The sequence below is a fragment of the Lynx rufus genome, unplaced genomic scaffold, assembly GCF_022079265.1.
Source record: "Lynx rufus isolate CCGP_SWC_20201006 ecotype Redwood Valley unplaced genomic scaffold, mLynRuf1.p SCAF_29, whole genome shotgun sequence".
In the NCBI taxonomy this organism is placed as follows: domain Eukaryota; kingdom Metazoa; phylum Chordata; class Mammalia; order Carnivora; family Felidae; genus Lynx; species Lynx rufus.
Window position 1 is genome coordinate 2,752,477 of NW_025814844.1, and position 23,233 is coordinate 2,775,709.

Below are 23,233 nucleotides of genomic sequence, written 5' to 3' on the forward strand. Positions count from 1 at the left end.
CCGACTGCGCCACCCAGGCGCCCCGAAAAATAATTTCTTTAAAAGTACACTTCTGTTCTAATCTGGGCAATTAGCTAACAGAAAGAAGGACCAAAGAAGGAATTTCTTAGAGGAAAGGAAACTGTGTAATGGAGTGGGGGGGATCACAAAACAGACCCAGTAGCTTGAAAATAATTAGAATAAAGCAATATTCTGATTTCTGTATTACATGATATAAAAAAGACAGGTTCAATGGAAATGGAAGTTTATTTCTGGTTATATCACATTAAAATATATACCATATTTATTCAGAGTATCATAATCAATGCAAAAATAGAACTCTCTTGTCCCCTATAAAAAAGTTAAGTACAATACTGTGGGCTACATACATGATATTTTAGTCAGGTCTTCATTCAGTATTAGCTTCTCAAAACAAACAAAAATCTAGTTATCAAAACAATCTTACAAAATATATACAAAAGAATATTGCAGTGTAAAAATAAAATGAAGTTACCAAAATATAACTTATGTAGTTTACTTTGCATAAAATGTATCTAGTTAATTTTTTCAAGAGCTTCACCCATGAGTCGAATAGCAACACTCTTGCCTTCATCTGTTTGAATAACCAGCAAAGCTTCAAATCTGCCTGCCGACTTTGGTCTGAACTGCACAGGCATGTTGATATAATGCTGGGCTCTGGAAAGAGAAAGGAAAGGTCATCGGCCTGGTGCTACAGCAGCACGTGCATCACCCACCACTGTAACCAGCTCCGTGCATGGCAGGGTGCGGTCAGATTTTGATGGAAGAACTCAGCGGAGTTATGTTTGGTTTAAATTTGGTTCTCATTTCTTTAATGATATTATTTAACAAGAAACTGGCACAGAGAAAGGGAAAATCTAAAACCTGATTCAAATAGTATTGCATATATATTCCTGGCCATCCAAAAAAATAGGAAAAGGGAAACAAGAGGTCTGTTCTATTGCATGTGAAAGTGTTCTGTCCGCAGGCAGGTAGCCATCTGCCCAAGAAAGGGCAGAGGAACAGGGGACCCCCGACCCTCCTTCAGCAGCACGCTCAACTGGGGAGAGTATGAACCCACGCCACTTGTGCTGGTCATTAACAGGGCTGTGCAGGTTCTGCTCCACCAGCATTCGTGTGAACTTTTATTAAAAAACTGTCCTGAAAATTTATTTTTAGGTTACGTTTGACCATTGAACAACACGGGTTTGAACTGATGTACACACGCGACAGCAGCATTGGCAGTGAGGGAGTGGGTATGAGCCTGCTCAGACTGAGTATGGCGTCTAGGTCACTGCCATCAAATGCTGCCAAGAGGCCAGAGCTTGATGTACTATCATTTTCTTGATAACACTTTCTTTTCTCTAGCTTACTTTATTGTAAGAATATAGTACATAATACATTTAGTATACAAAAGTTATGTTAATTGACTATGTTATTGGTAAGGCTTCTGGTCAACAGTGGGCTATTGTAAATTTAGTTTTGGGGGGAGTCAAAAGTTATACACAGATTTTCTACCACATGGGAGTTGACACCCCTAATCCTTGCTCTGTTCAAGGGTCAGCTGTATAGAGGCAGGTAATGAGTACCCTGTGTTTAAAAGTATTATGTTGGGAGGTTTCTGTTCACAAAACCAGGTCCCAAGAGTTTAAAATACACCTTTATCCTCATGGTGAATGAAACTACATAAAGTTCATCAAAGCCTATGTGATGTCACTGACTTTTAGTCTTGTTTTGAGTGAAAATTAATAGCTTTCAGACTTCCCTCAGAGGGAAGGTAGTTCATCCCTGAGTCTCATTTCCAAACTACATGTCTTAAAGTTCAGCAATTGGAACTGATATATGCTTTTGTTTCCAACACACTTCCTGTGTACAGTGTTAGCTTCTGGGTATATAACTGCAGTGGGCTAAAAATTTAGAAAACAGTTTTAGTATTTCAAAGCCCTTTTCCTGGATATAACTGATAATGCAGAATTTTAAAAATACATGCATACGTACACACACACACACACACACCAAATTTTTAAGTCTGGGTTATTTTCCCCTAATGCATTATACCCTAATTTCCCATGTCCAAATTTAAAAACACAGTACCTAGTGCCCGGCACTGACAAACTACCATTTTCTCTTTCATGTTAGCATTTCAGTACCCAGAATAATGTAGTACAATTTGCCAACTTAAGAGGCTTTATAACTTATGAATTGCTAAAAGTAATAAAATATCCTGAAATAAATCTGACAGATCCCATCATTAACAAATTTTAATATAGAACACAGAACTGTTCTATATTCAACTGAGAAAGTGTTTTAAAAATGTATTATGATAAACATATATCATCTGTTTTAGACTTACAGATACTCTGAATAAACTTGAATGCGATTTAGAAAGAACTATAAAATTTAACATAGTTCTAGAACACTTCAAGTAACATGGATATATTTACCATAGTACCTTGTACTATTATTAAAAACTGCTTTTAATCTCTCTACACACACACACACACACACACACACACACACACACACACACACAACTTTAAACTTAAAGGTAACAGTAAAGTATGCTGAACCCAGGGGACAGGTCTAGCTCAAAATCTCTTACCAGGTACCAGGCAAGGGCTACTGTTACAGCACAGGCACACAAAGAGCAAAGATGCTTTAAGAGAGGGACACAGCAGCTGTGAACATGCATTCAAACTGCCTCCTCCACTGCCTGCCCCCATCTACAGAACCTGAAAATTCTATAAACCATCATTTTTCTTTTCTTTCTTTTAATTTAAAAGGAATACTCTTGGCACAGCCAAGGTACCATCACAAAGTAACAAACTGCTTGGTTCCTGTGTGTGCTGGTGAGAAGTAACAACAGCTCAATGACAGCACTGTCCCTGGCTGTGACTTTTGTGAGAAAGCCCTCTGGAATGAGACAGCAGGGTCTGGCAGGTCAGCAGCAGGAGCCTGCCAGGACACTGGGTGCATGCAGACGTGGGCACAGGAGAGGGGAAACATGTCACTAAAATGTCACAGCAGAGATTAAACTAGAATAAAACAATAGGTTAACGGAAGAATGCTTTTCAGGGCTAAGTGGGAACATGAATGAATTCTTTTTATGGAGATATGATAGAGATGGTCACCTAGACCCCCCAAAACGACCTTTACAAAAAAACTGATAATCAGGGTTTCCTTCTCCCTATTACCTTCCTTATTTATAATCTATTGCTTTAAGGGGGTATATCCCTGGGGCGCCTGGGTGGCTCAGTCGGTTAAGCATCTGACTTCAGCTCAGGTCATATCTCATGGTTCGTGGGTTCAAGCCCCGCATTGGGCTCTGTGCTGACAGCTTGGAGCCTGGAGCCTGCTTTGGATTCTGTGTCTCCCTCTCTCTCTGCCCACCACCCCCACTCACGCTCTGTCTCCCCCCGTCTCAAAAATAAATAAACATAAAAAAATTTTTTAAATAATAAAATAAAAAAAGGCGTGTATATCCCTAACACCCATCCATGTTCCCCGCCTCTGCACTAGACAAAACCCCCGGAACCTCTGGGTGAAGCGCTTCTGGCCTATTTATGTTGCGGTTCATATCCCAAAGGCCTCGGGGCACTTTCATGTGTAAAAGCAGCCCCATCATGCCTCACAACTGCCCCGGGGAGGTGCATACTTGTAGTAAGGCACTGATTACCTCATGTACCCTAGAGATGAGTAAAGTCACATTATTACTCTGGAAGGGTGGAGCTAATGGTATCATAGAGCAAAGAACCATCTAATGAACAAAAACGCCACTAAAAGAAAGCTGGGAACTGCTTTTCAGATTCTCAGAATAGATTCTGTTCCACCTGCCAAAGCAAGCTAATCACTGCTCTCCCCCAGCACTTGTATTTCATGAGCCCCTGTTCAAAGTGTCTAATATTTGGGATAAATACAAAAGCACTCAACACTTACAAGAAGGAGCACCATTATTTCAGTTTTGTGTAAAAATTTTCAAGTGAGCTACTGTAGCAAATTTTTGCTTCTGCAAAGTTGAAAGAAGTCATTCTTAAGTATAAAGAAACCAGCTTTTCTGCTTTACTTTATGTAAAATTTTAGCCTGTGGAGGAGTCAGGAGAGAAGTTTTTCTGTGACCTGGGGTGTACTTCACTTGGTCTTCTCACTCATGTATTTAGCAGCGTCCATCTACTGTCTAGCACCACAGTCTTAACACAACAGTCTTAACACAACAGTCTAGCACCACCTGTCTTAAACCAGTAGGGCAAAGGCTCACTGACTGGAGGTCCACAGGTTGCTGGGAGTCAAGGACTCAAGAGTAGAGAAGCTGGAAAATGTTCAGTTAGTGTTTTTTGTTTTTTGTTTTTTAAAGTTAGGCCTTTCTGGGGTGCCTGGGTGGCTCAGTCGGTTAAGGGTCTGACTTCTGCTCAGGTCATGATCTCACAGTCTGTGGGCTTGAGCCCCGCGTTGGGCTCTGTGCCGACAGCTCAGAGCCTGGAGCCTGCTTCAGATTCTGTGTCTCCCTCTCTGCCCCTCCCCTGCTTGTGTTTGGTCTGTCTCTCCCTCTCTCAAAAATAAATAAACATTAAAAAAAAAAAACCAAATAAATGAAGTTAGGTCTTTCTCCTCCATGTGGCTGTTGAAGGGGTTAATGGAAAAGCATGGACATGCAGGCATCTGTGGTGTTCCATCAAAATCTGTGGGGCTGGTCTTCACAGACCGCCCCCCCACCCCCAGTAGGCTGGCTGAAATTAGGGCATTGTCAGTACTGCTGAAGATGTCACCACCTGCTGAGCATCTCCCATAGGGCCAGGTGCTGACACCCACAGATGGCTTACGTCAGCCTCCTAAGGAGCCCAGGTTGCCAGGAACACTGCATTTCACAAATCAGGAAACCTAGGCTCAGAGACATGAAGCCTATGATAACTTTCTAGATACATTCATTGTTTAATTTGCAGTTTGTGCCCTTAAGTCAGTCCCCTGGGAGGCAAAGGGAGTGCCAGAACCTCAAGTACAGGAATAGCAGGTTTGGAGGGAAAAGAAAGAGAAGACGAGAGAAGGGCCTCCCTTGCACAGTGTCTTATCTTTTCAGGATCTAGAGATACGTGCAACTTTCCAGAGTATGGCACTGCTGGCCTTAGTACCTCAGGAAGAGGCAGTCCTAGACTAGTCCTAGGCACAGTGGTCCAAGTTTTCATGCAACATGTTTTCGGAATCATCTAATGCTAAAATGAAATACCTTATGATTAAGTAGCTTAAAGATTCAAAGATGAAGAGAAAATTATTCTTCAGTGTTAAGTCCAATAGAACCCTACTATTAAACCGGTTTGAGATATCAATCTAAATGTATATCATATGAAAATGAAAAGTAGCAAGGATTACAAGAAAATGAGGCCCGGATTTAAGAACAATATAGGGTATTTGAAGAATGACAACTAGAAAATATCATAATAAAAGTTTCCCCAGTTAATCTGGGAAGGTTTTTGTCCCAATTATTGAGAATTTAACTCCTTGATTCTTAGCACAGTGAAAATAACATTTAAAGCAGGAATTATTCTAAAGTTAATCACAAGATGATTAAGCTTCAATGTATTTATGTGGCTGGCAAAATACCAGATAACAGGAATCATATGCTAAGTCCAAACCATTGCACAAAGTTTGGGTTGCTAGACAGTAGAGCACACTTATGGGCAGTCGTGAAATGATTTCCCTGCAGGCTCCTCAGCTCTTTTTAGTCCTGAAAACAAAGTCCTGCACTAGGATGAGAACATTTTGATTTATAATAAACTCACCTCAAAGAATATTTTGAATGTTTGACGTAGAAAGGCTCTCTGGGACTTAAAAACTTCAGCTGGAATTTAATATGAAACACTTTATGAAATTATGCAAGTTAGATATTTGAGCATACTTAAAACATTTCTTTAATTAAAGATATTTAGTAAATTTAAGTGTAGTCACAAAATTAGGTAATTGCACATGAAAACAAATTTAAAAGAATTTCAATATGAATTTATCCTAGTTCTGACTAGAGTAAATGCTATCCAGAAATATGTTGGTATAATGGTACAGAAGAAAGAGAAAATGAGAGAAAACTTTAAAAATGAAAATATGAAGACAAATGCTAAATATTTTCAATTCTTCCCATGAGTATCTTTCCAAATGCAGTATGAGTCATTTAAAAAATTAACTCATTATTATAACTTAGGTATAATCTATAAAACAAGCTTCTAAATTATTAGGAAAATATTTATAAAATAGTTGAATATATCCACTTTCCCAAAGCCCACAGTACTATTTCCAACTTACAGAGTGCGTAATGAAAGAATTATTTCGCAAGTTGACTTTCAGCGTCCTTGATTCCCCGACCCTAGTCGGCAGAAACTGATATACATCTTCTGGGGCATAAACCCCACGGTGAGTCAAGTCAAGCTGCCTGCTTTGGAAACATGTTGAAAAGTTAACCATTTAAATTCCACAGTAAGTTAGGCTATACACATTAATCTTGAAAGTGTTGATTTGTGTTTTCTCTCACAACTCAGTTAGAAAATAGTTCTGTAACAGCAACTTCACTAGTCTGTGTGAAGAGAAAATGCCCACCAGAGCACTCAGATAAGGTGTGGGATCAGCCACAAAGTGGGACAGGACAGTACCCCTTTCTCCTCAGGGGGGCTGGGGCTCTAGCTCCCCACTCGGCTCACACTCAATGCATCCACAGGTGTTCCTTTCACCTTAGTCCATTTCAGCTGGACCACTCCCAGTGCAGTCCACGGGATGATCCCCATTTTTCAGGACAGACTACCCTGAGAGTGGAACACAAGCTCTGGCCTCTTGGCAGCATTTGATGGCAGTGACCTAGATGCCATACTCAGTCTGAGCAGGCTCATGCCCACTCCCTCACTGCCAATGCTGTTGTCCCGTGTGGCCTAGCCCTCAACATCCCTAACTGTTCTTCCTGCAGTCTCCCTAGGCAATCCCATCTCAGTGATCCATCGACCTGACCCCATGACTCCCAGATCTGAGCCTCTGGGCAACATGCCTATCACCACACAATGATATGTCACCATAAATACAGACTAAACCCGGGATCTTTCTCCTCAAACCTGACCCTCCATTTGTTTTTCTGAGAGCCAACTTTGACCCCCTTTCTCTCTCAAGCCCCCTTACTCAACCCATCCACTGAGTCCTTCAAATTTTCTTCCTCTATACCTCTCAGATCTGTTCATTTCTCATCATTTTCCTTGACACTACTTTAATCCTGGTCTGTTTAATAATAGCTTCAGACTTGTTTTACCATATCTACCCTGGCCTCCTCCTAATCAGCCTGTACCACAGACAGAGGATTTTTCTATAAATACTGAAATATGATCATGTCACTCAGTGGTCCAACAGCTTCCCAAATAAACCCCCAAATTAACATCTGACATGCAAGGCTCTGTGTGGTCTGCCTCTGCCCACTCACCCTCTGGCCTCCCCTCACATACTCTCCCTCCCTCTGGGCTCTAGGCCTATGTGCTGCCTTTGGTTCCTCGAGGGCCAACGATCCCCACAAGCCAGTCCTCACAATGCTGGGAACTTTTCCTATGCTCTTTACCTCCATCATTTCCACTCATCCTCCTCAACTTAAAGGTCCCATTTCAGGGAGGCTCTTCCCAGGTATCACACATCAAGCTCCCTGTGTCATGTTTCCCATGTTTCCCATTTATTTCCTTCCAGTCCTTTCCACAAGTTGTAATCAAGCCTGTTAGTGAGATAATTTGTTGATGTGCTGCCTCCTCCTCCAGGAAGTGAAGTCCATGGAGGCAAGGACGAGGGCAGTTCTGCTTCCACTACCTGGCACATGGTGTGTGCTCAGTAATTACGAGATGAGCAGATGAGTAAACAGCATCAAAAGAGTGTGGTAAGAACACATACTCTTTAAAGGAGCCTAATTTCTTACAAAACATATTATTTACTCCTATTAGAAAATAAATGACCACATTTATATTAAATTTAGTAGGTATTCAACATATATTTTTCTTATAAGCATCTTCCTCCAGAACAAAGATCTAAATATTAGTTACTTAAGGATTGTAAAAAACATGTGTATTAGGTAAAATACTTAAATATTTTCATCACAGCTGTGCAAGCTACTGGTATAAAATACACATTTTAAAAAGTTTTTAAGAATCGGCTTTTGTACAATGTTTTTGGGAACATAAAATGGTATGGCCACTTCAGGAAAACAATTTGGCAGTTTGTTTTAAAGTTAAACACATACTTTTAAACAGCGTGCCTGGGTGGCTCAGTCAGTTAAGTGGCCAGCTCCTGATTTCTGCTCAGACATGTTCGAGCCCCATGTCAGGCTCTGTGCTATCAGCACAGAGCCTGCTTGGTATTCTCTCTCTCCCCCTGTCTCTCCCCTGCCCTGCTCACACTCTTTCTCTCTCTCAAAAATAAAAAAATAAACATTTAAAAAATTAAAAAATATAAATAAAGTTAAACACATGCTTACCATGTGACTCAGCAATTCTACTTTTCAGGTATTTTTACCCAAAAGAAATTAAAACAATATCTCCACAAAAATACACACAATAGTGTTCATAGCACCTTCCTTTATAATGGCTCCAAATGAGAAGCTACTCAAGTGTCATCAGGAAAATGAATAAATTGTGATATGTTCACATAAAGCAATACTCAATAATGAAAAGGGACAAACTACAGACATACTCAACAACACAAATGAATCCCCAAAAATTATGTGTGGTGAAAGAAGCCAGACTCAAGGGGTGTGTATGTGTATGAAATTCAACAAAACCAACCTATGCCAAAAGATGAGAACAGAACAAATATTGGGGTGAGGGCAGGGCTGACTGCAAAGGGATGTGTAAGAGCTTTCTGGGTGAGAGAAATGCTCTGTCTTGACTGGAGTGGTAGCAATGCATGGAAACTCATAGGTAAGGTCACTGAGCATTTTACTGTATATAATTATATCTCAGTAAAGTACTGGAAAATATGTCATAAGAATGACAAAAACAACATACCCAGGTACGAGAGCAGAAGCCTCTGATACAGCTGGTCTCCGGGGTTTAACTAAATTATCTAGTTTAATGAGAGAGTTTGTGGAAATTTCTGAATTTTCAGGCTCATTTTCTGTTTTGACACTCTGTATAAAAAAAAAAAAATCACAGGGTGGGGGATGAGAAGTCAATACTAGGAAAATATCTGGAAATTTACCCATTTGAATTCTACTATTTCCTTCTTAATTTTTCAAAGAAAACTTAAGATTTTTAAATTTTTTTTTTTTTTTCAACGTTTATTTATTTTTGGGACAGAGAGAGACAGAGCATGAACGGGGGAGGGGCAGAGAGAGAGGGAGACACAGAATCGGAAACAGGCTCCAGGCTCTGAGCCATCAGCCCAGAGCCCGACGCGGGGCTCGAACTCACGGACCGCGAGATCGTGACCTGGCTGAAGTCGGACGCTTAACCGACTGCGCCACCCAGGCGCCCCAAGATTTTTAAATTCCCTAAATTGCAAACACTATACCTTATACTGTTCAGTTTCTTTTACATACACACACACACACACACACACACACACACGCTCTTAATCAAGTCAAACATAGATTTCATAGACCCAAACTCAGACTTCAAACATGCCAATCAATCAAGGCAAATGAGAAAATTAAGATTACAGGGCCAGACAACAGAATTAATGAAATTAGAATACCAGGAAAATAGTCTGCACTTTCAGGACAGTTTTCCATGTCAGTTTCACTTAATGTTTTTAATATATACACACAATAATTTACTTAAATTCAGTGTAACACTCACTTGTCCAGAGAGTTGAAATCTCAAGGTATGTTTCATGTGAGGCTCTTTAAGGGGGTGACACTCAACATCCCAAAACTGAGCATAATCTCCTCTATCTCTGGGCAAAAACATGATGGAGACCTACAAAACAACACATCCAGGGAAGAAATTTAGACCCAAATCTCATGTACCTGTAATTGGTATACGGTTTTGCACTGGCTAGTTTTGCTGCTAACTGAAAAAGAATTTGAACAATTCTACTTTTGGTGGTCTTGTTACTATATACCACATCCAAAATACATTTTTCTTTAGATTTCTATGTAACATATTCCTCAAAATGTAAATGTTATTTACATTATCAAAAAATTCTAGAGCTGTCATGTACAAGACCTAAATGAGGAAGGTCATCCCAGAAACACAATCCAGTCTTTCATTACAATGCTTATGGAACCCTCTGCTGGCCATGCAGTAAAGGCCTAATGCCCAGAACCAGTTACCCTGACCACACATTTCAAAGTTATACATATGAACTGTATGAGTACAACCTATAAAAAGCTCAGGATGAGGAAGCTATAATATTTAAAAGTAGTATCTTACAAAGTTTACCAGTGTTAAGTGCTTCCTTTATCAAATAATTTAGTGTTAAAAATACTATTAGTTATGTTAATCACTAATCAGTATCTTTGGATCTGAACTTAACATTAAAACTCTTAAGTGACCCTAATTTGGATCACTAATTATACACATCAATAGTTGTGCTTTTTGGTAGTACTTCCTTAAATGGTCCCAGAATGATGTGCCTTACTTAGGCAGGAGATGTTAGAAGATCTCCCCTAACATAAATTAAGTACCCAGACCTGGAATTCAGTTAACAAATGTGATCTGGCAGTATGGTAAGCAAAAAACAAAGACTTCATGGAGGTTTCATTTCTATGTCTGGTACTATGTGAAAGGAGAAATTCCCAAGAGACAATCTAGTCCTGCATCCTTGTTTTTCCTTTCTCAAAGCTTCATTGAGACAGAATTCATATACCATACAGTTCACCCACTTCAAGTGTGGTCAGGGTTTTTAGTATATTTTCAGAACTGGGCACCCACCACCACAATCTGATTTTAAAATATTTTCAACAATCCAAAAAGAATCCCCATACCGTCAGCAGTCATTTCCCACTCCCCTCTCTCACTCCCATGTCCAGCAAGGACATATTTACCTTCTGTCTCTACAGCTTTACCTATTTTACACATTCCACACGCACTGAATCATATACTATGTGGCCTTTGTGTCTGGACTGTTTCACTTAGCATGTTTTTTCAAGGTACGTGGCCTTTGTGTCTGGACTGTTTCACTTAGCATGTTTTTTCAAGGTTCACGTGGTAGCATATTATCAGTGCTTCATTCCCTTTTATTGCCAAGTAATATTTCATTGCATGGACATACATTTTGTTTATCCACCTATCAGTTGATGGACATTTGGGTTATTTCTATCCTTTTTTTCATTTTTAATTTTTTTTTAATGTTTATTTTTGAGAGACAGAGTGTGAGCAGGGAGGGGCAGAGAGAGAGGGAGACACAGAATCCTTACCAGGCTCCAGGCTCTGAGCTGTCAGCACAGAGCCTGACGCGGAGCTCGAACTCATAGACTGTGAGAACTCAGCTTGAACTCATGACTTGAGTCAAAGTTGGATGCTTAACCGACTGAGCCACCCAGGCTCTAGCCACCCTCTATCCTTTTGTGCTGTGAATATTTGTGTATAAATTTTTGTTTGAATGCTGGTTTTCAATGTTTTGGGATATATGTCCAGAAGTGGAGTTGCTGGCTCATAGGGTAAGTCTACATTTACTTTACTGAGGAACCGTCAAACTATTTTTCATTGCAGCTGTACCATTTTCCATTCCCACCAGCAATGTACGAAGGTCTTAATTTCTCTGTATCTTTGCCAACACTTATTACTGTCTGGTTTTTGAAATCAGTCATCCTGGGGCATGAAGTGATATCTCATTGTGGTTTTGTTTTTGCATTTCCCTGATGAACAGTAATTCCAAATATTTTTTCATGTATTTACTGGCCACTTTCATATCTGTTTTGGAGAAATGTCTATTCAGTTCTTGTACTCATTTTTTTTAAAGAAAAATTTTTTTAATGTTTTTATTTATTTTTGAGACAGAGAGAGACAGAGCATGAGCAGGGAAGGGGCAGAGAGAGAGGCAGACACAGAATCGGAAGCAGGCTCCAGGCTCTGAGCCATCAGCACAGAGCCCGATGCAGGGCTTGAACTCACAGACTGTGAGATCATGACCTGAGCCGAAGTCGGACACTCAACCGACTGAGCCACCCAGGTGCCCCTCTTGTACTCATTTTTTAAACAGGTAATTTGTCTTTGTATTATCTAGTTGTATACATTTTGGATACAAGCCCTTCGTTAACATAGGACTTCTAAATATTTTTCTCCCATAATCTGGGATGCCTTTTCGCTTTTAAAAAAATTTTTTTCAAACGTTTACTTATTGTTGAGAGACAGAAAGACACAGAGCGTGAGCAGGGGAGGGGTAGAGAGAGGGGGAGACACAGAATCTGAAGCAGGCTCCAGGCTCTGAGCTGTCAGCACAGAGCCTGACGTGGGGCTTGAACTCACAAACTGTGAGATCAAGAACTGAGCCGAAGTCGGTTGCCCAACCAACTGAGCCACCCAGGCGCCCTGCCTTTTCACTTTCTTAATGGTATCCTTTGATGTACTCAAGTTTTACATTTTGATAATTCATCTATTTTTTCTTTTATCACTTGTGCTTTATTGGTGTCACATCTAAAAAACCAAGGCTTGGGGCGCCTGGGTGGCGCAGTCGGTTAAGCGTCCGACTTCAGCCAGGTCACGATCTCACGGTCCGTGAGTTCGAGCCCCGCGTCGGGCTCTGGGCTGATGGCTCAGAGCCTGGAGCCTGTTTCCGATTCTGTGTCTCCCTCTCTCTCTGCCCCTCCCCCGTTCATGCTCTGTCTCTCTCTGTCCCAAAAATAAAAGTTGAAAAAAAAAAAAAAAAATTAAAAAACCAAGGCTTAACTCAAGGTCATGGATATTTACTATGTTATCTTCCAAGAATTTTATAGTTTTAGCTCTTAACATTTAGGTCTATGGTGTACTTCAAGTTACTTTCTGGATACAGTGTGAAGTAAGGGTCAAACTTAATTTGCATGTGGGTATCTGTTGTCTGGGCACCATTTGTTGAAAATACTCTTTCCCTATTGAATTGTCTCAGTACCCTTATTGAAAAAAATCAACTGACTATAAATATTAGGGTATATTTGGGGACTCTCAAGTCTATTCCACATATTCTAAATGTCTACCCTTATGTCAACAATACAGTTTTGATTACTGTAGGTTTTGAAAGTAGAAAGTGTGAATCCTCCAACTTTGTTCTGGGTGTTGTATGGAAGTCAATTTGACAATAAATTATATTTAAAAAAAAAAGATTGTTTTGGTTATGCTGGTTCCCTTGCATGTCTATATGAATTTTAGGATCAGCATGTCAATTTCTTTAAAAAACAAACAAAAAAACCAAACACCAACTGGGATTTTCAATTTGGATTATAATGAATCTATAGATCAATTTAGGAAGTACTGCAATTTTAGTAATGTTAGATCTTCTGATCCATGAATATGGGATGCCTTTCCTGCTGGCTTTTTTTTTTTTCTTTCCAACCCTCCTCCCACCACCTTTGCCCCAAATGTTAAACTTTTGTTGAACAATGTGTCTGTACCCTATTATGCTGCTTTGCCTCTATCGTGGGCTGGGAAGTAAAATAAACTATGCTTGTAGAATAGCAGATCCTTCCCAAAAAGCCAGGCTCTAGAAGCCTGTTATACAGACCTACTAAAGTACACAGTTTGTGATGATCATTGCTCAAAGATTCTTTTATAGTCAGTAATGAGTTTACAACTGTAGCATAGAACTCATTACAAGTCTAAATCCCTGAATAAATGGACCAATGTCATATAAATGGTACAGTTTAACTGAGTTTCAGCTGTTGGCATGAAAAAATGTATTACTGAGGCCAAGTGAATGACTAGCGTCACTAAGATATCTGAAGAAACTATGTCAGGTCTACAAACAAATTAGAGCTTAAGAGGGTCATGAGGGCACCTGGGTGGCTCAGTTGGTTGAGCGTCTGACTTCAGCTCAGGTCATGATCTTGCAGTTCATGGTTTCAAGCCCCACGTCAGGCTCTGTGCTGACAGCTCAGAGTCTGAAGCCTGCTTTGGATTCTGGTCTCCTTCTCTCTCTGTTCCTCCCCTGCTCACGCTCTGTCTCTCTCTCTCTAAAAAATAAATAAAGTTTAGAAAAAAAAAAAAAGAACTTAAGAGGGTCATGATACTATGGGGCGTCTGGGTGGCTCAGTCAGTTGAGCGTCTGACTCTTGATTATGGCTCAGGTCATGCTTTCATGGTTTGTGGGATTGAGCCCCATGTGTGTTGACAGCACAGAGCCTGCTTGGGATTCTCTCTCTCCCATTCTCTCTGCCCCTCACCTGCTTGTGCTCTCTCTAAAAAATAAATACACAAACATTAAAAAAATAAAAAGAGGGTCTTGGTATTAAAACGATCCATCACCATTTACCCATGAAGATATATTGTTGACTATGATATGAACACTGACTTGTTTTTAAGTAGTGGTAGATGTTTCTCATAGGGCTAGTGGACAAAACTATTGCCTAGATTAGAGCTACTCGAAGTGTGTTCTAAGTACTGGCAGCCTGCAGGCACATGAAGTGCTTATACCAAAACGTAAATCAATCCTACCACTAAGTATGGCATTTTGTTTAGCTATGTAGAAAGCAAGACCTCTGCTGCAGGAAGCACTCGCTGACTTGTACTGAGGCAGACCTCTTCTCCTATGGCAACCTGGCTGTTAGCAGCAGTAGTCTAGATGAAGCAACTACTCTGGGTGGAAACAAAAGCACTCCTGGTCAAACAACACCACTTTCTTACCAAAAGCTGTAAAAAAAAAAAAAAAAATGTCAACACTCACCTTTTGAATTCCATGGCTTTCCAGTATACCAGAAGTAGGAGAACATCTGAATGCGGCATAGGTAGCTCTAAAGACATCTCCACTGTCATTGACTCCCTACAATCATTTAAGCAATCAAATGAAAAAATATAAAAGTCAGTTCATCAATTCAGAGTGAGACCGTTATCTTTATGGTTAACAAGGACACACAAACCGGTTTTGTAGGGCACAGGAGAGCTCAAAGCCTGCCTAGAAGCAGGAGTGCTACTAAACTCAGCTCACACAAGACCTCATGCTGCCTCTCCTCCCTCCATCAGCAACCATTCCTTCCTGGCTACAGTCATCTTTAGGATGACGCTCATAATATCAAAGGATTTGCCTTCTCCTCGAAAACCCTGAAGACCCTGCTGAATGTGCATTTTAATAACCTATGCAAAACTAGTTGTTTATTTCTTTTCAGTAGGTCCAGCACTATCTTTTGCACATATGTTGTGGGTATTGTGGCTCAAAACTGCTTCTGTCACACAAAACACATGGCAAAAAGGCCACAGTGTTGTAAACAACACACATGACAATATGCTTAATTCAGACAGAACCTACTGGCAGAGACTATTTGCAGTATACAATAGCTAGCACGCACTGACACAGAACATTCACTTCTGTCTCCTGCACTAGCTCCTACCCGCTGAAAACACAAAACAGCACTCAGAACAAGGGAGAGAAAAATGAATGCACATGTGCACACGCATACACACAATGTTCCATAATAACGCTTTTATATATTTTTCAAAATAGTTATTTCAGATAAAAATCAGGACTGTAGAAGGTAGTTCATTAAATGAGCAACCCCAGATTTTCACATCCATTCTGTAATTTGACTCTCAAAACCACCTTGTGAAAAAGATGGGGCATATATTAGCCACATCTATAGAGAAAATCAAGTAAGTGAATTAGTGGAACTAAAAAAGACAGTAATCTCAACCTATGCTCATAACTCAGTTTTAAAACACCCTGCATAAAGTTTAAACATTAAAATGAATATATTTAAGGCCATTACTACTGACCTTGACATAAGGTGGAGCTAAAGATGACAGATGCCACTTCACTTCTGTGTTACCATGATTCTCAAGTTCCAGAAAATTTTCTACAAGGAACACACGTATCACAGCTCAATTCTTGCAGAGGTAAGCAAACAAGCAGATTACTGTGACAATGTGTAACAATGACTAATTACCTCATCATAGGGGGAAAAATACAATCATTAGATCCCCAGAGGAACCCAACAGGAATTTATAGTATTTTCTAACAAAATCAAGATTTACAAGTACCTTATTTTTTTTTAATGTTTATTTATTTTTGAGAGAGGCAGAGCGTGAGCAGGGGAGGGGCAGAGAGAGAAGGAGACACAGAATCCGAAGCAGGCTCCAGACTCTGAGCTGTTAGCACAGAGCCTGACGCAAGGCTCAAACCCATGAGCTGTGAGATCATGACCTGAGCCGAAGCCAGATGCTTCACCAACTGAGCCAACCAGGTGCCCCTATCTTGTTTTGGTTTTTAATCAAAGTATAATGAAGGGCTTAAGCAAGAGAGCAATAAGATGATTTACATGTGTAAAGAATTACTGGCTGCTGTGGGAAAGAGAGACCGCTAGGGAGTCAGAGTAGATGAGGAGTCCTGGTAAGGCGCCACAGCAGCAGTTGAGAGAGGATGCACGGGGTGGTCTGTATCAGGCCTGAGTCACAGCAGTGGGAGGAAAAGCAGTGGGCAGACAGGGGATCCATTCTGAAGACAGACTGCAAAGGACTTGCTAGTGGACTGGATGAGGAGAGAGAGAGAGAAGAAAAGCAATCAACTTCCAGGGAATTGGCTTAATGGGCAGACAGCGGTGCCACTCACTGACACAGGTTAAGGCTGGAGAAGCTGGTTTCATGGGTAAATTAAGAGTTCTGTTTGTGAGATGCCCACCCATAGAAGCTGAGCAGGGTGCAGGGAGAGCAGAGAGAAAGAAGGGGACATAGGCAGGCCCAGGAAGAAGAGCCCTCAGTGGAACCTGAGAAGGAGCAAGTGAGGCAGGGAAAACCAGGAGAGGCACAAGAAGTATGTAGTCCAAGAAGGAAGGAGTGGTCGCCAGTGTCGAGAGGTCAAATTAACAAAGACCCATAAGCTTTGCACAGTGGCAGTATCATAGCCAATGAAGTTTATCAGAAGTGCAATTACTGCTAATTGAAAAAAAAGACCCATAGAAGAGATGCTCCCTTTTCAGTGACCTCTATAGCAGTGGGGTCAGGGCAAGATGGCAGCACCAGCTCTGCTACAGACTAAGAAAAGAAAGGCAGAGAGCACAATCCCACCATGAGGGAGGGATGCCGAGGAAGCAGGGAGAGCAGCAAGGAGACGAGGCCAAGGAAGGTATTCCTTAAACATGTGACGGCAGGGTGCCCTGTGTGCCAACAGAAAGGCATCAACAAAGGGAGAAACTGATGACACAGGAGAAAGAAGAGGTGGAGTAAGGCCTTGAGAAGAGCCTAGCTTCCAAGCAGAAGAGTTTATCTGGGATGGAAGCAGAAGTCTTGCATTTAGTCTAATGGCTTTTATATTGGCAGTGAAGAGTGAGGCAAAGTCAAGAGCTAGGAAGAGTGAGAGCAGGAGCAGCAGATGGATGCTGAGAAGAGATGAAACTGTCAAACGATGGCCAGAAATGGGAAAGGACACACACCAAGGAGGGCTGGTAGGAAAGCCTGGTACTGAGGAGCATCTGAGAGCTGAGACCATGAATCCGTGGACACAGCCCCAGGTTTCTCCAGAAGTGCTGCCTAGTACAGTAGAGACATAGGGCTGGGAAAAGTCTGGCTCTAACAAGGGTTGGGATCTTGCCAGACAGGAATGCAGAAGGAGGGACACATGGCAGTTAAAAACATTCCTAAGGCAGTAACTGCAGTGACAGACCACAGAATTCAAGCAGAAGCGGACAAGGCTGGGGTGGTGGAGAGTGAGAAGGTAGCAGGGCCAGTGGCCTGAACATCTGAATGAAGCCACAGAGCTGCTGGAACTCCCAGAGGACATGAGTGGGGAAGACGGGCGAAGCGATGGGTGATGGTCAGAGGGGGACAGTCTTGATGGACAGTAGAATCTGAGCATGAGTAGGAGACAAAGCCAGTGAGAGAGGCAAGGAGTGGAGGGTCATGTGACAGAAGGTCCAAACCCTTTCCAACAGGTCCCACATGTAATCCCATTCACTGAGACTGAGCCATCACGGGCAGGGGAGAGGGGAGAGCAAAAGCAGTGTTCTCAGGACATTTGAAGAATATTAGCAGTACTAAGTGTCCACTAGGTGACAAACATTGTGCCAAGTGCTTTACATATATTATTTCATTTACTCCTCAAAGCCCTCTGTGAGAGGAGTCAATTATGATGGTCATTTTACATATGGGGAAACTGAGTCTATTTAACCTCTGTAGCGCCTCAAAATCACATTAGTGAGTGACAGAACCAGGTTTTACCCACTTTCCTCTCTTCTTCAGCTGCTTATTAGCAGTCTAGTAAAAGACCTAGTGAGAACTGAGAAGGGATGGTTCTGACCAGGTAGAATCTGAGACTCCCAGAATATAAATAGTTCTTAAACACCTAGATTTAACATTTTAGGATTTTAAAGCTCCCCCAAATCCTGCCCATCATTGAAATGACTACCAGTGACCACCTCCCCCTGAAATAGAGGACAATTTTATCCCTGTCATTACAATATGGCTCACTAAGAACAGTGTTAGACTCAACAGATCAGTGACCATTTGAATTACATAACTTGTGAACCACACCTGAAGTTTCACCAGGTTCTGTTGCAGGAAAAGTAACAGTCTTGTTTCTTATCTCAACTTTTGTGGAAGGTGGTTTTGTCATTGGTTTTACCAGATGACAAACTGAAGGCTCAGTTCCTGGGGAAAGGATTCCAAATGGGCTGGAAGCCAAACGAGTGAGGAGTTCTTTTTGGGTCAAGTCTTCTTGAATTTGAACTTTCACAATTTTCTGAAATGAGCCAAATAAAGGAGATAAGACACAAATGGAGCTATCATTTTAAAGAAACAATTCCTATTTTTAAATCACGGTGGAGAAAAGTAATGCCAAACAAATGGAAAACACTGATGGATGAGAAAGTTTATTCAGATCTCAAAGTGAATCTTTGACTCCTCCCTCTCTTCCCCAACTCCCTTCTTTTTCAAAGTAGATTTTGCAAATTAGTAATGGTTTCTAGGCCCCACTCTCCATTCCTGCCCCCACTCAGGAGAACGGTTCAGATCGCTAATGGAAAAACTATGTGCTAAGTGCTCTGTCTGAATAAGTCTAGTTCGGCTGAAAGAATAGCCCCCTTCATTTCATTTCTGAGATGTTAGAGCTAATAAGCCTCCTGACACTTAAGCTGCAAAACAGGAAAAATTTGCTTAAAAAACACTAAAAGTACCTTCTGTCCATTGTCACAGTGTATATAAATCAAACCACTCCATGGGAACATTGACTGTTTTGTGGATAAGGAGGAATTAGGACTCACAAGAATTTGTAGCTTACTCCTAAAAAGAAAGAATTTAATAATGAAAAGCAAGAACATCCTATACTTTAATAGCAATAACCACAGAGTTATCAATACTGTTCCATCAATGACCAACTCTTTCCGTGTTGCTCAAGAAGGAGCTGAGAAGAGGTGAGATCCCATCCACATGTGATTTTATATCAGCCCCACCTCCGTGGCTCACAAAAAGTTGAGTGACATAAACCTATGAACTGAAGGGGAAAACTCATGTGAAAAGAGACTGGGCCATAGAAATACCATTTAAAAAGCAATTCAAAATTAAAACTTCTGGAGCAAAATACAGAAGCTCTGAGGCACTTTATCATAAAACTTATCATAATAAAGAATGATACAGTCACAGTATAAAGGGAATTAAATAACTGGGAAAGAAACTGGAAGAAAAAGGGGGGATGGGAAATAAATGAAATATTGTTTTTTTTTTAATTTTTTAAAAATGTTTTATTTATTTTTAAGAAAGAGAGAGAGACAGAACATGAGTGCAGGCAGGGGGCAGACAGAGAGGGAGACACAGAATCCTTAGCAGGCTCCAGGCTCTGAGCTGTCAGCACAGGGCCTGATGCGGGGCTTGAACCCAGGAACCGTGAGATCGTGACCTGAGCCGAAGTCAGACGCTTAACCGACTGAGCCACCTAGGTGCCCCAACAATATTGCTATTTACCCAGTTGCTAAAATTTTGTGCTCACTGTTCTCTTCAAGAGCTATGGAATGTCAAAGAAGACTTTTAAATGTGGACAATGTAATCAGATTTGTGACTTAGAAGAAACGACCAGTTACAAAGGATACGTTGGCATACATATCAAAAATGGCAGAGCAAGATTATTTTCCATTCCTAATGGCTAAATACACAGGGTGACAGAAAAAGTGATTCATGAACAATTCATTTCCCTAACCTTCCAACCATTAATCAGTAAATGTTTAATTGATTGCTTTGGTCCTAGGAATATTTCTCTGGAGTATGCCTACCCATACCTCAATACTAGTCACTAAACTCTCCTAAAATGCATACTCCATCACTTTGCAAAAGTTAATAAATTCATGCTGCTCTTCTGCAAAGTTGCTATCCCCAAACAGGTAGTGACTTTCAGATGTGAATGTTCTGTGCTGACCCAGACAACGTTCCTGAAAAGCTGTAGAACTGCAGCTTTACCTCCTATCAGTAACTAAGCTGCAGACAGTGGACAGCTGTTCATCAGCATTTGGTCCCAAATACTTCCTTCTGTCTTAGACTAGTCTTTGTGAAAAACAGCAAGCTAGGTTATGGCTCAGACATATTAAACATCAGGAAGCTTTGTCTATAAAATGTCCTTTAGACAAAACAAGCAGAATAAATTGAGCCAGACCTAAGATAACCAAGGATAGAACCCTCTGGGCTTTAGGGACTACCACCTCTCATCGTATGCCCAACGGCATCCCTTGCTTTGTAATTTGGTAGGCAGAGTAACACATGTACACATTCTGATGTTTTCCACTCCAGGACATCCTTCCCACCTCACTCATACCTCTTGACCCTTTTAGGCTATGTACACCATAACTGGCTGTGGACATGGTCTCTATTCTGCTAAAGAGCATGAATCCTGAAGTTCACTGTGGTCCCACAAAACCAAATGGAGCTCAGTACGGGGAGCATATGGCAAAATTCTAATGAATAAGTTAAAATAGCGTATTATTTGATCCTTAAAAAGTCACCATGTTAATACCTGAATAAAATCTGGAGGAAAAGGAAGTCATACTTACTCTGGTGGGATAAATCCATGTTGTGGTGTTACTGTAAGGCAATGTGCTGGCCAGTACAACTCAAATTTCAGTAACCTAATGGAATTATTTAAAATCTGGAAACATGCAGTTTTTGCCAGGTCACCTATTATATCAGATAAGTAAGATATAACTTACATTTAGCATTAGTGAAAAAAAAAATTAATAAATAGTAAAAATGAATCCTAAATACATTAGTCTACCATCTTTTGCTTTACAGGAATTTCAAATCCCTGGTAAAAGAAGACCATTTGTTTACTCTTGGAAACTATAAAGATACTGAACAAAGTTCAACACCCTGAACAAAGAAAAAAGGACATCTGGAAATTGTTACCCCCTGGTCTTATCTTGGGCACATACATTGGTACCATATTTTTTCCTACTCTGAACCAACTATATCGATGTTAAGACTTAGTAAAATAGGCCAAGTACCTTGGGGCAAGGGATGTGGTAGGATGAAGGGCCCATGGGTGAGTGGCCCTGCCATATGGGGAATTGGGAGCTTGGAATGAGGACCATGGCCTTGTGCCGGACAATGTTCTGGTTGAGCGTGAGGTAGGTCTCAAAGAGACCTACGTAGAAGAGGACCTGTGTAAGCCACTGGTCACCTTTGCATACAGTCCATGAACATTACTAGATGAGCCACAGACTCAGAATGAGTATAGGCCTGGTTTCCAGAGCTCACTGCTGTTGTGTTGTTGTTGATATACTCACAAGGAGAAGGAGCTATCAAAATCAAGTGTTCAGGCTGGACAGCCCACATTTCCTTCGAGAATGATTTATCTTGAGGTGGGCGAACAGCTTCTGAAAGAAGTGGAGAACCTTGAGGACCTTTAACTGGCAAAACATCCAAAGAAACATTGCCACCATGTTTCCCAGAACTGTCAGATTCACTACAGAGAGAGACAGAAACAGAGAGGGGGAGAGGAAAAAAATAAAATATGAATAAAAGCTTATGACTAAGAATGTTAACCATTTGCCATGCACTGCAAATGAAATACCACGTTTTCTCACCAACATTTTTACTGTGATGTTTTACTTTTTGGTTGAATAGAAGTTGTGTATTGAAATATAATAATGTTCTCAAAAAAAAAAAAAAAAAGAAATCTAATAATGCTCTGCTTTAAAAAAAAAAAAAGATAAAAAGCCAGACTGTGTCACCTTTTTATATGAATTCTTCCTAAGTCTAAAAACATTTAGAGGTGCCTGGGTGGTTCAATCAGTTAAGTGTCTGACTTCAGGTCAGGTCATGACCTTGCAGTCTGTGAATTCAAGCCCCATGTCAGGTTCTGTGCTGACAGCTCAGAGGCTGGAGCCTGCTTTGGATTCTGTGTTTCCCTCTCTCTCTGCTCCTCTCCTGCTCACACTGTCTCTCAAAAATGATTAAATGTTAAAAAAAAAAATTAAAAAAAATAAAAACATTTAGATAAAACTAAAGGTGCATTATGTAATATATTGTGTATCTTTCATGGAATAAAAATTCTTCACTGTGTATTCTTAATGTTTAAAAAATACAGTATAGGTCTAATATTATTATACTAATCTTTAATTAGAATACTCAATGATTTCTTTACTGTCTTGACCTCAGCATGCCATCTGAAGTCTCTTAAAAGGTTTACCAGAAAACTACCCAATATTAAGAATTTTTTAAAAACAATAAAACTTTTTCATTAAAAACAAATTTTTTTTTTAATGTTTATTTTTGAGAGAGAGAGACAGACAGAATGTGAGCAGGGTAGGGGCAGAGAGAGAGGAAGACACAGAATCCAAAGCAGACTTCAGGCTCTGAGCTGTCAGCACAGAGTCCAGCGCGGGGCTCAAATCCACGAACTGCGAGATCATGACCTGAGCTGAAGTCGAATGCTCAACCAACTGAGCCACCCAGGCACCCCACAAAACAACAAAACTCTTAATGTATCTATAACTGTACAGTGATAACTGGTTTCATGATGCTAACACCAAACATAGTCTTCCAGGCAAAATACTATGGTGAGAAATGCTGATGAGGCTTAAGATTTTTAAGTGTTAAAAGTGTTTTCTAATAAGCCTTAGATTACAAAAAATTGTAACTTGAATAAATTTTGTAATCACAGTAGCACATGATTTACCTGAAGTTCAATGGGGCAGTGCCCAAAT

At 40.6% G+C, this 23,233-nt stretch overlaps 1 protein-coding gene across 1 annotated transcript in view; it reads right to left on the minus strand.

Annotated features, from left to right (window-relative positions):
• Window positions 1-227: 227 nt before the first annotated feature.
• Window positions 228-23,233, minus strand: part of CEP192 (centrosomal protein 192) — a 133,218-nt gene continuing 110,212 nt past the window's right edge. The window contains exons 35-45 of the mRNA XM_047090282.1: window positions 21,812-21,990; window positions 21,080-21,203; window positions 19,220-19,325; window positions 18,579-18,786; window positions 15,831-15,910; window positions 14,788-14,883; window positions 9,789-9,908; window positions 8,997-9,118; window positions 6,283-6,409; window positions 5,769-5,827; window positions 228-675 (exon numbers count right to left, since the gene is read on the minus strand). Of these exons, the coding sequence (XP_046946238.1) occupies window positions 534-675; window positions 5,769-5,827; window positions 6,283-6,409; window positions 8,997-9,118; window positions 9,789-9,908; window positions 14,788-14,883; window positions 15,831-15,910; window positions 18,579-18,786; window positions 19,220-19,325; window positions 21,080-21,203; window positions 21,812-21,990 (1,363 nt within the window). The 3' untranslated portion in view covers window positions 228-533. The remainder of the gene's footprint in view (window positions 676-5,768; window positions 5,828-6,282; window positions 6,410-8,996; window positions 9,119-9,788; window positions 9,909-14,787; window positions 14,884-15,830; window positions 15,911-18,578; window positions 18,787-19,219; window positions 19,326-21,079; window positions 21,204-21,811; window positions 21,991-23,233) is intronic.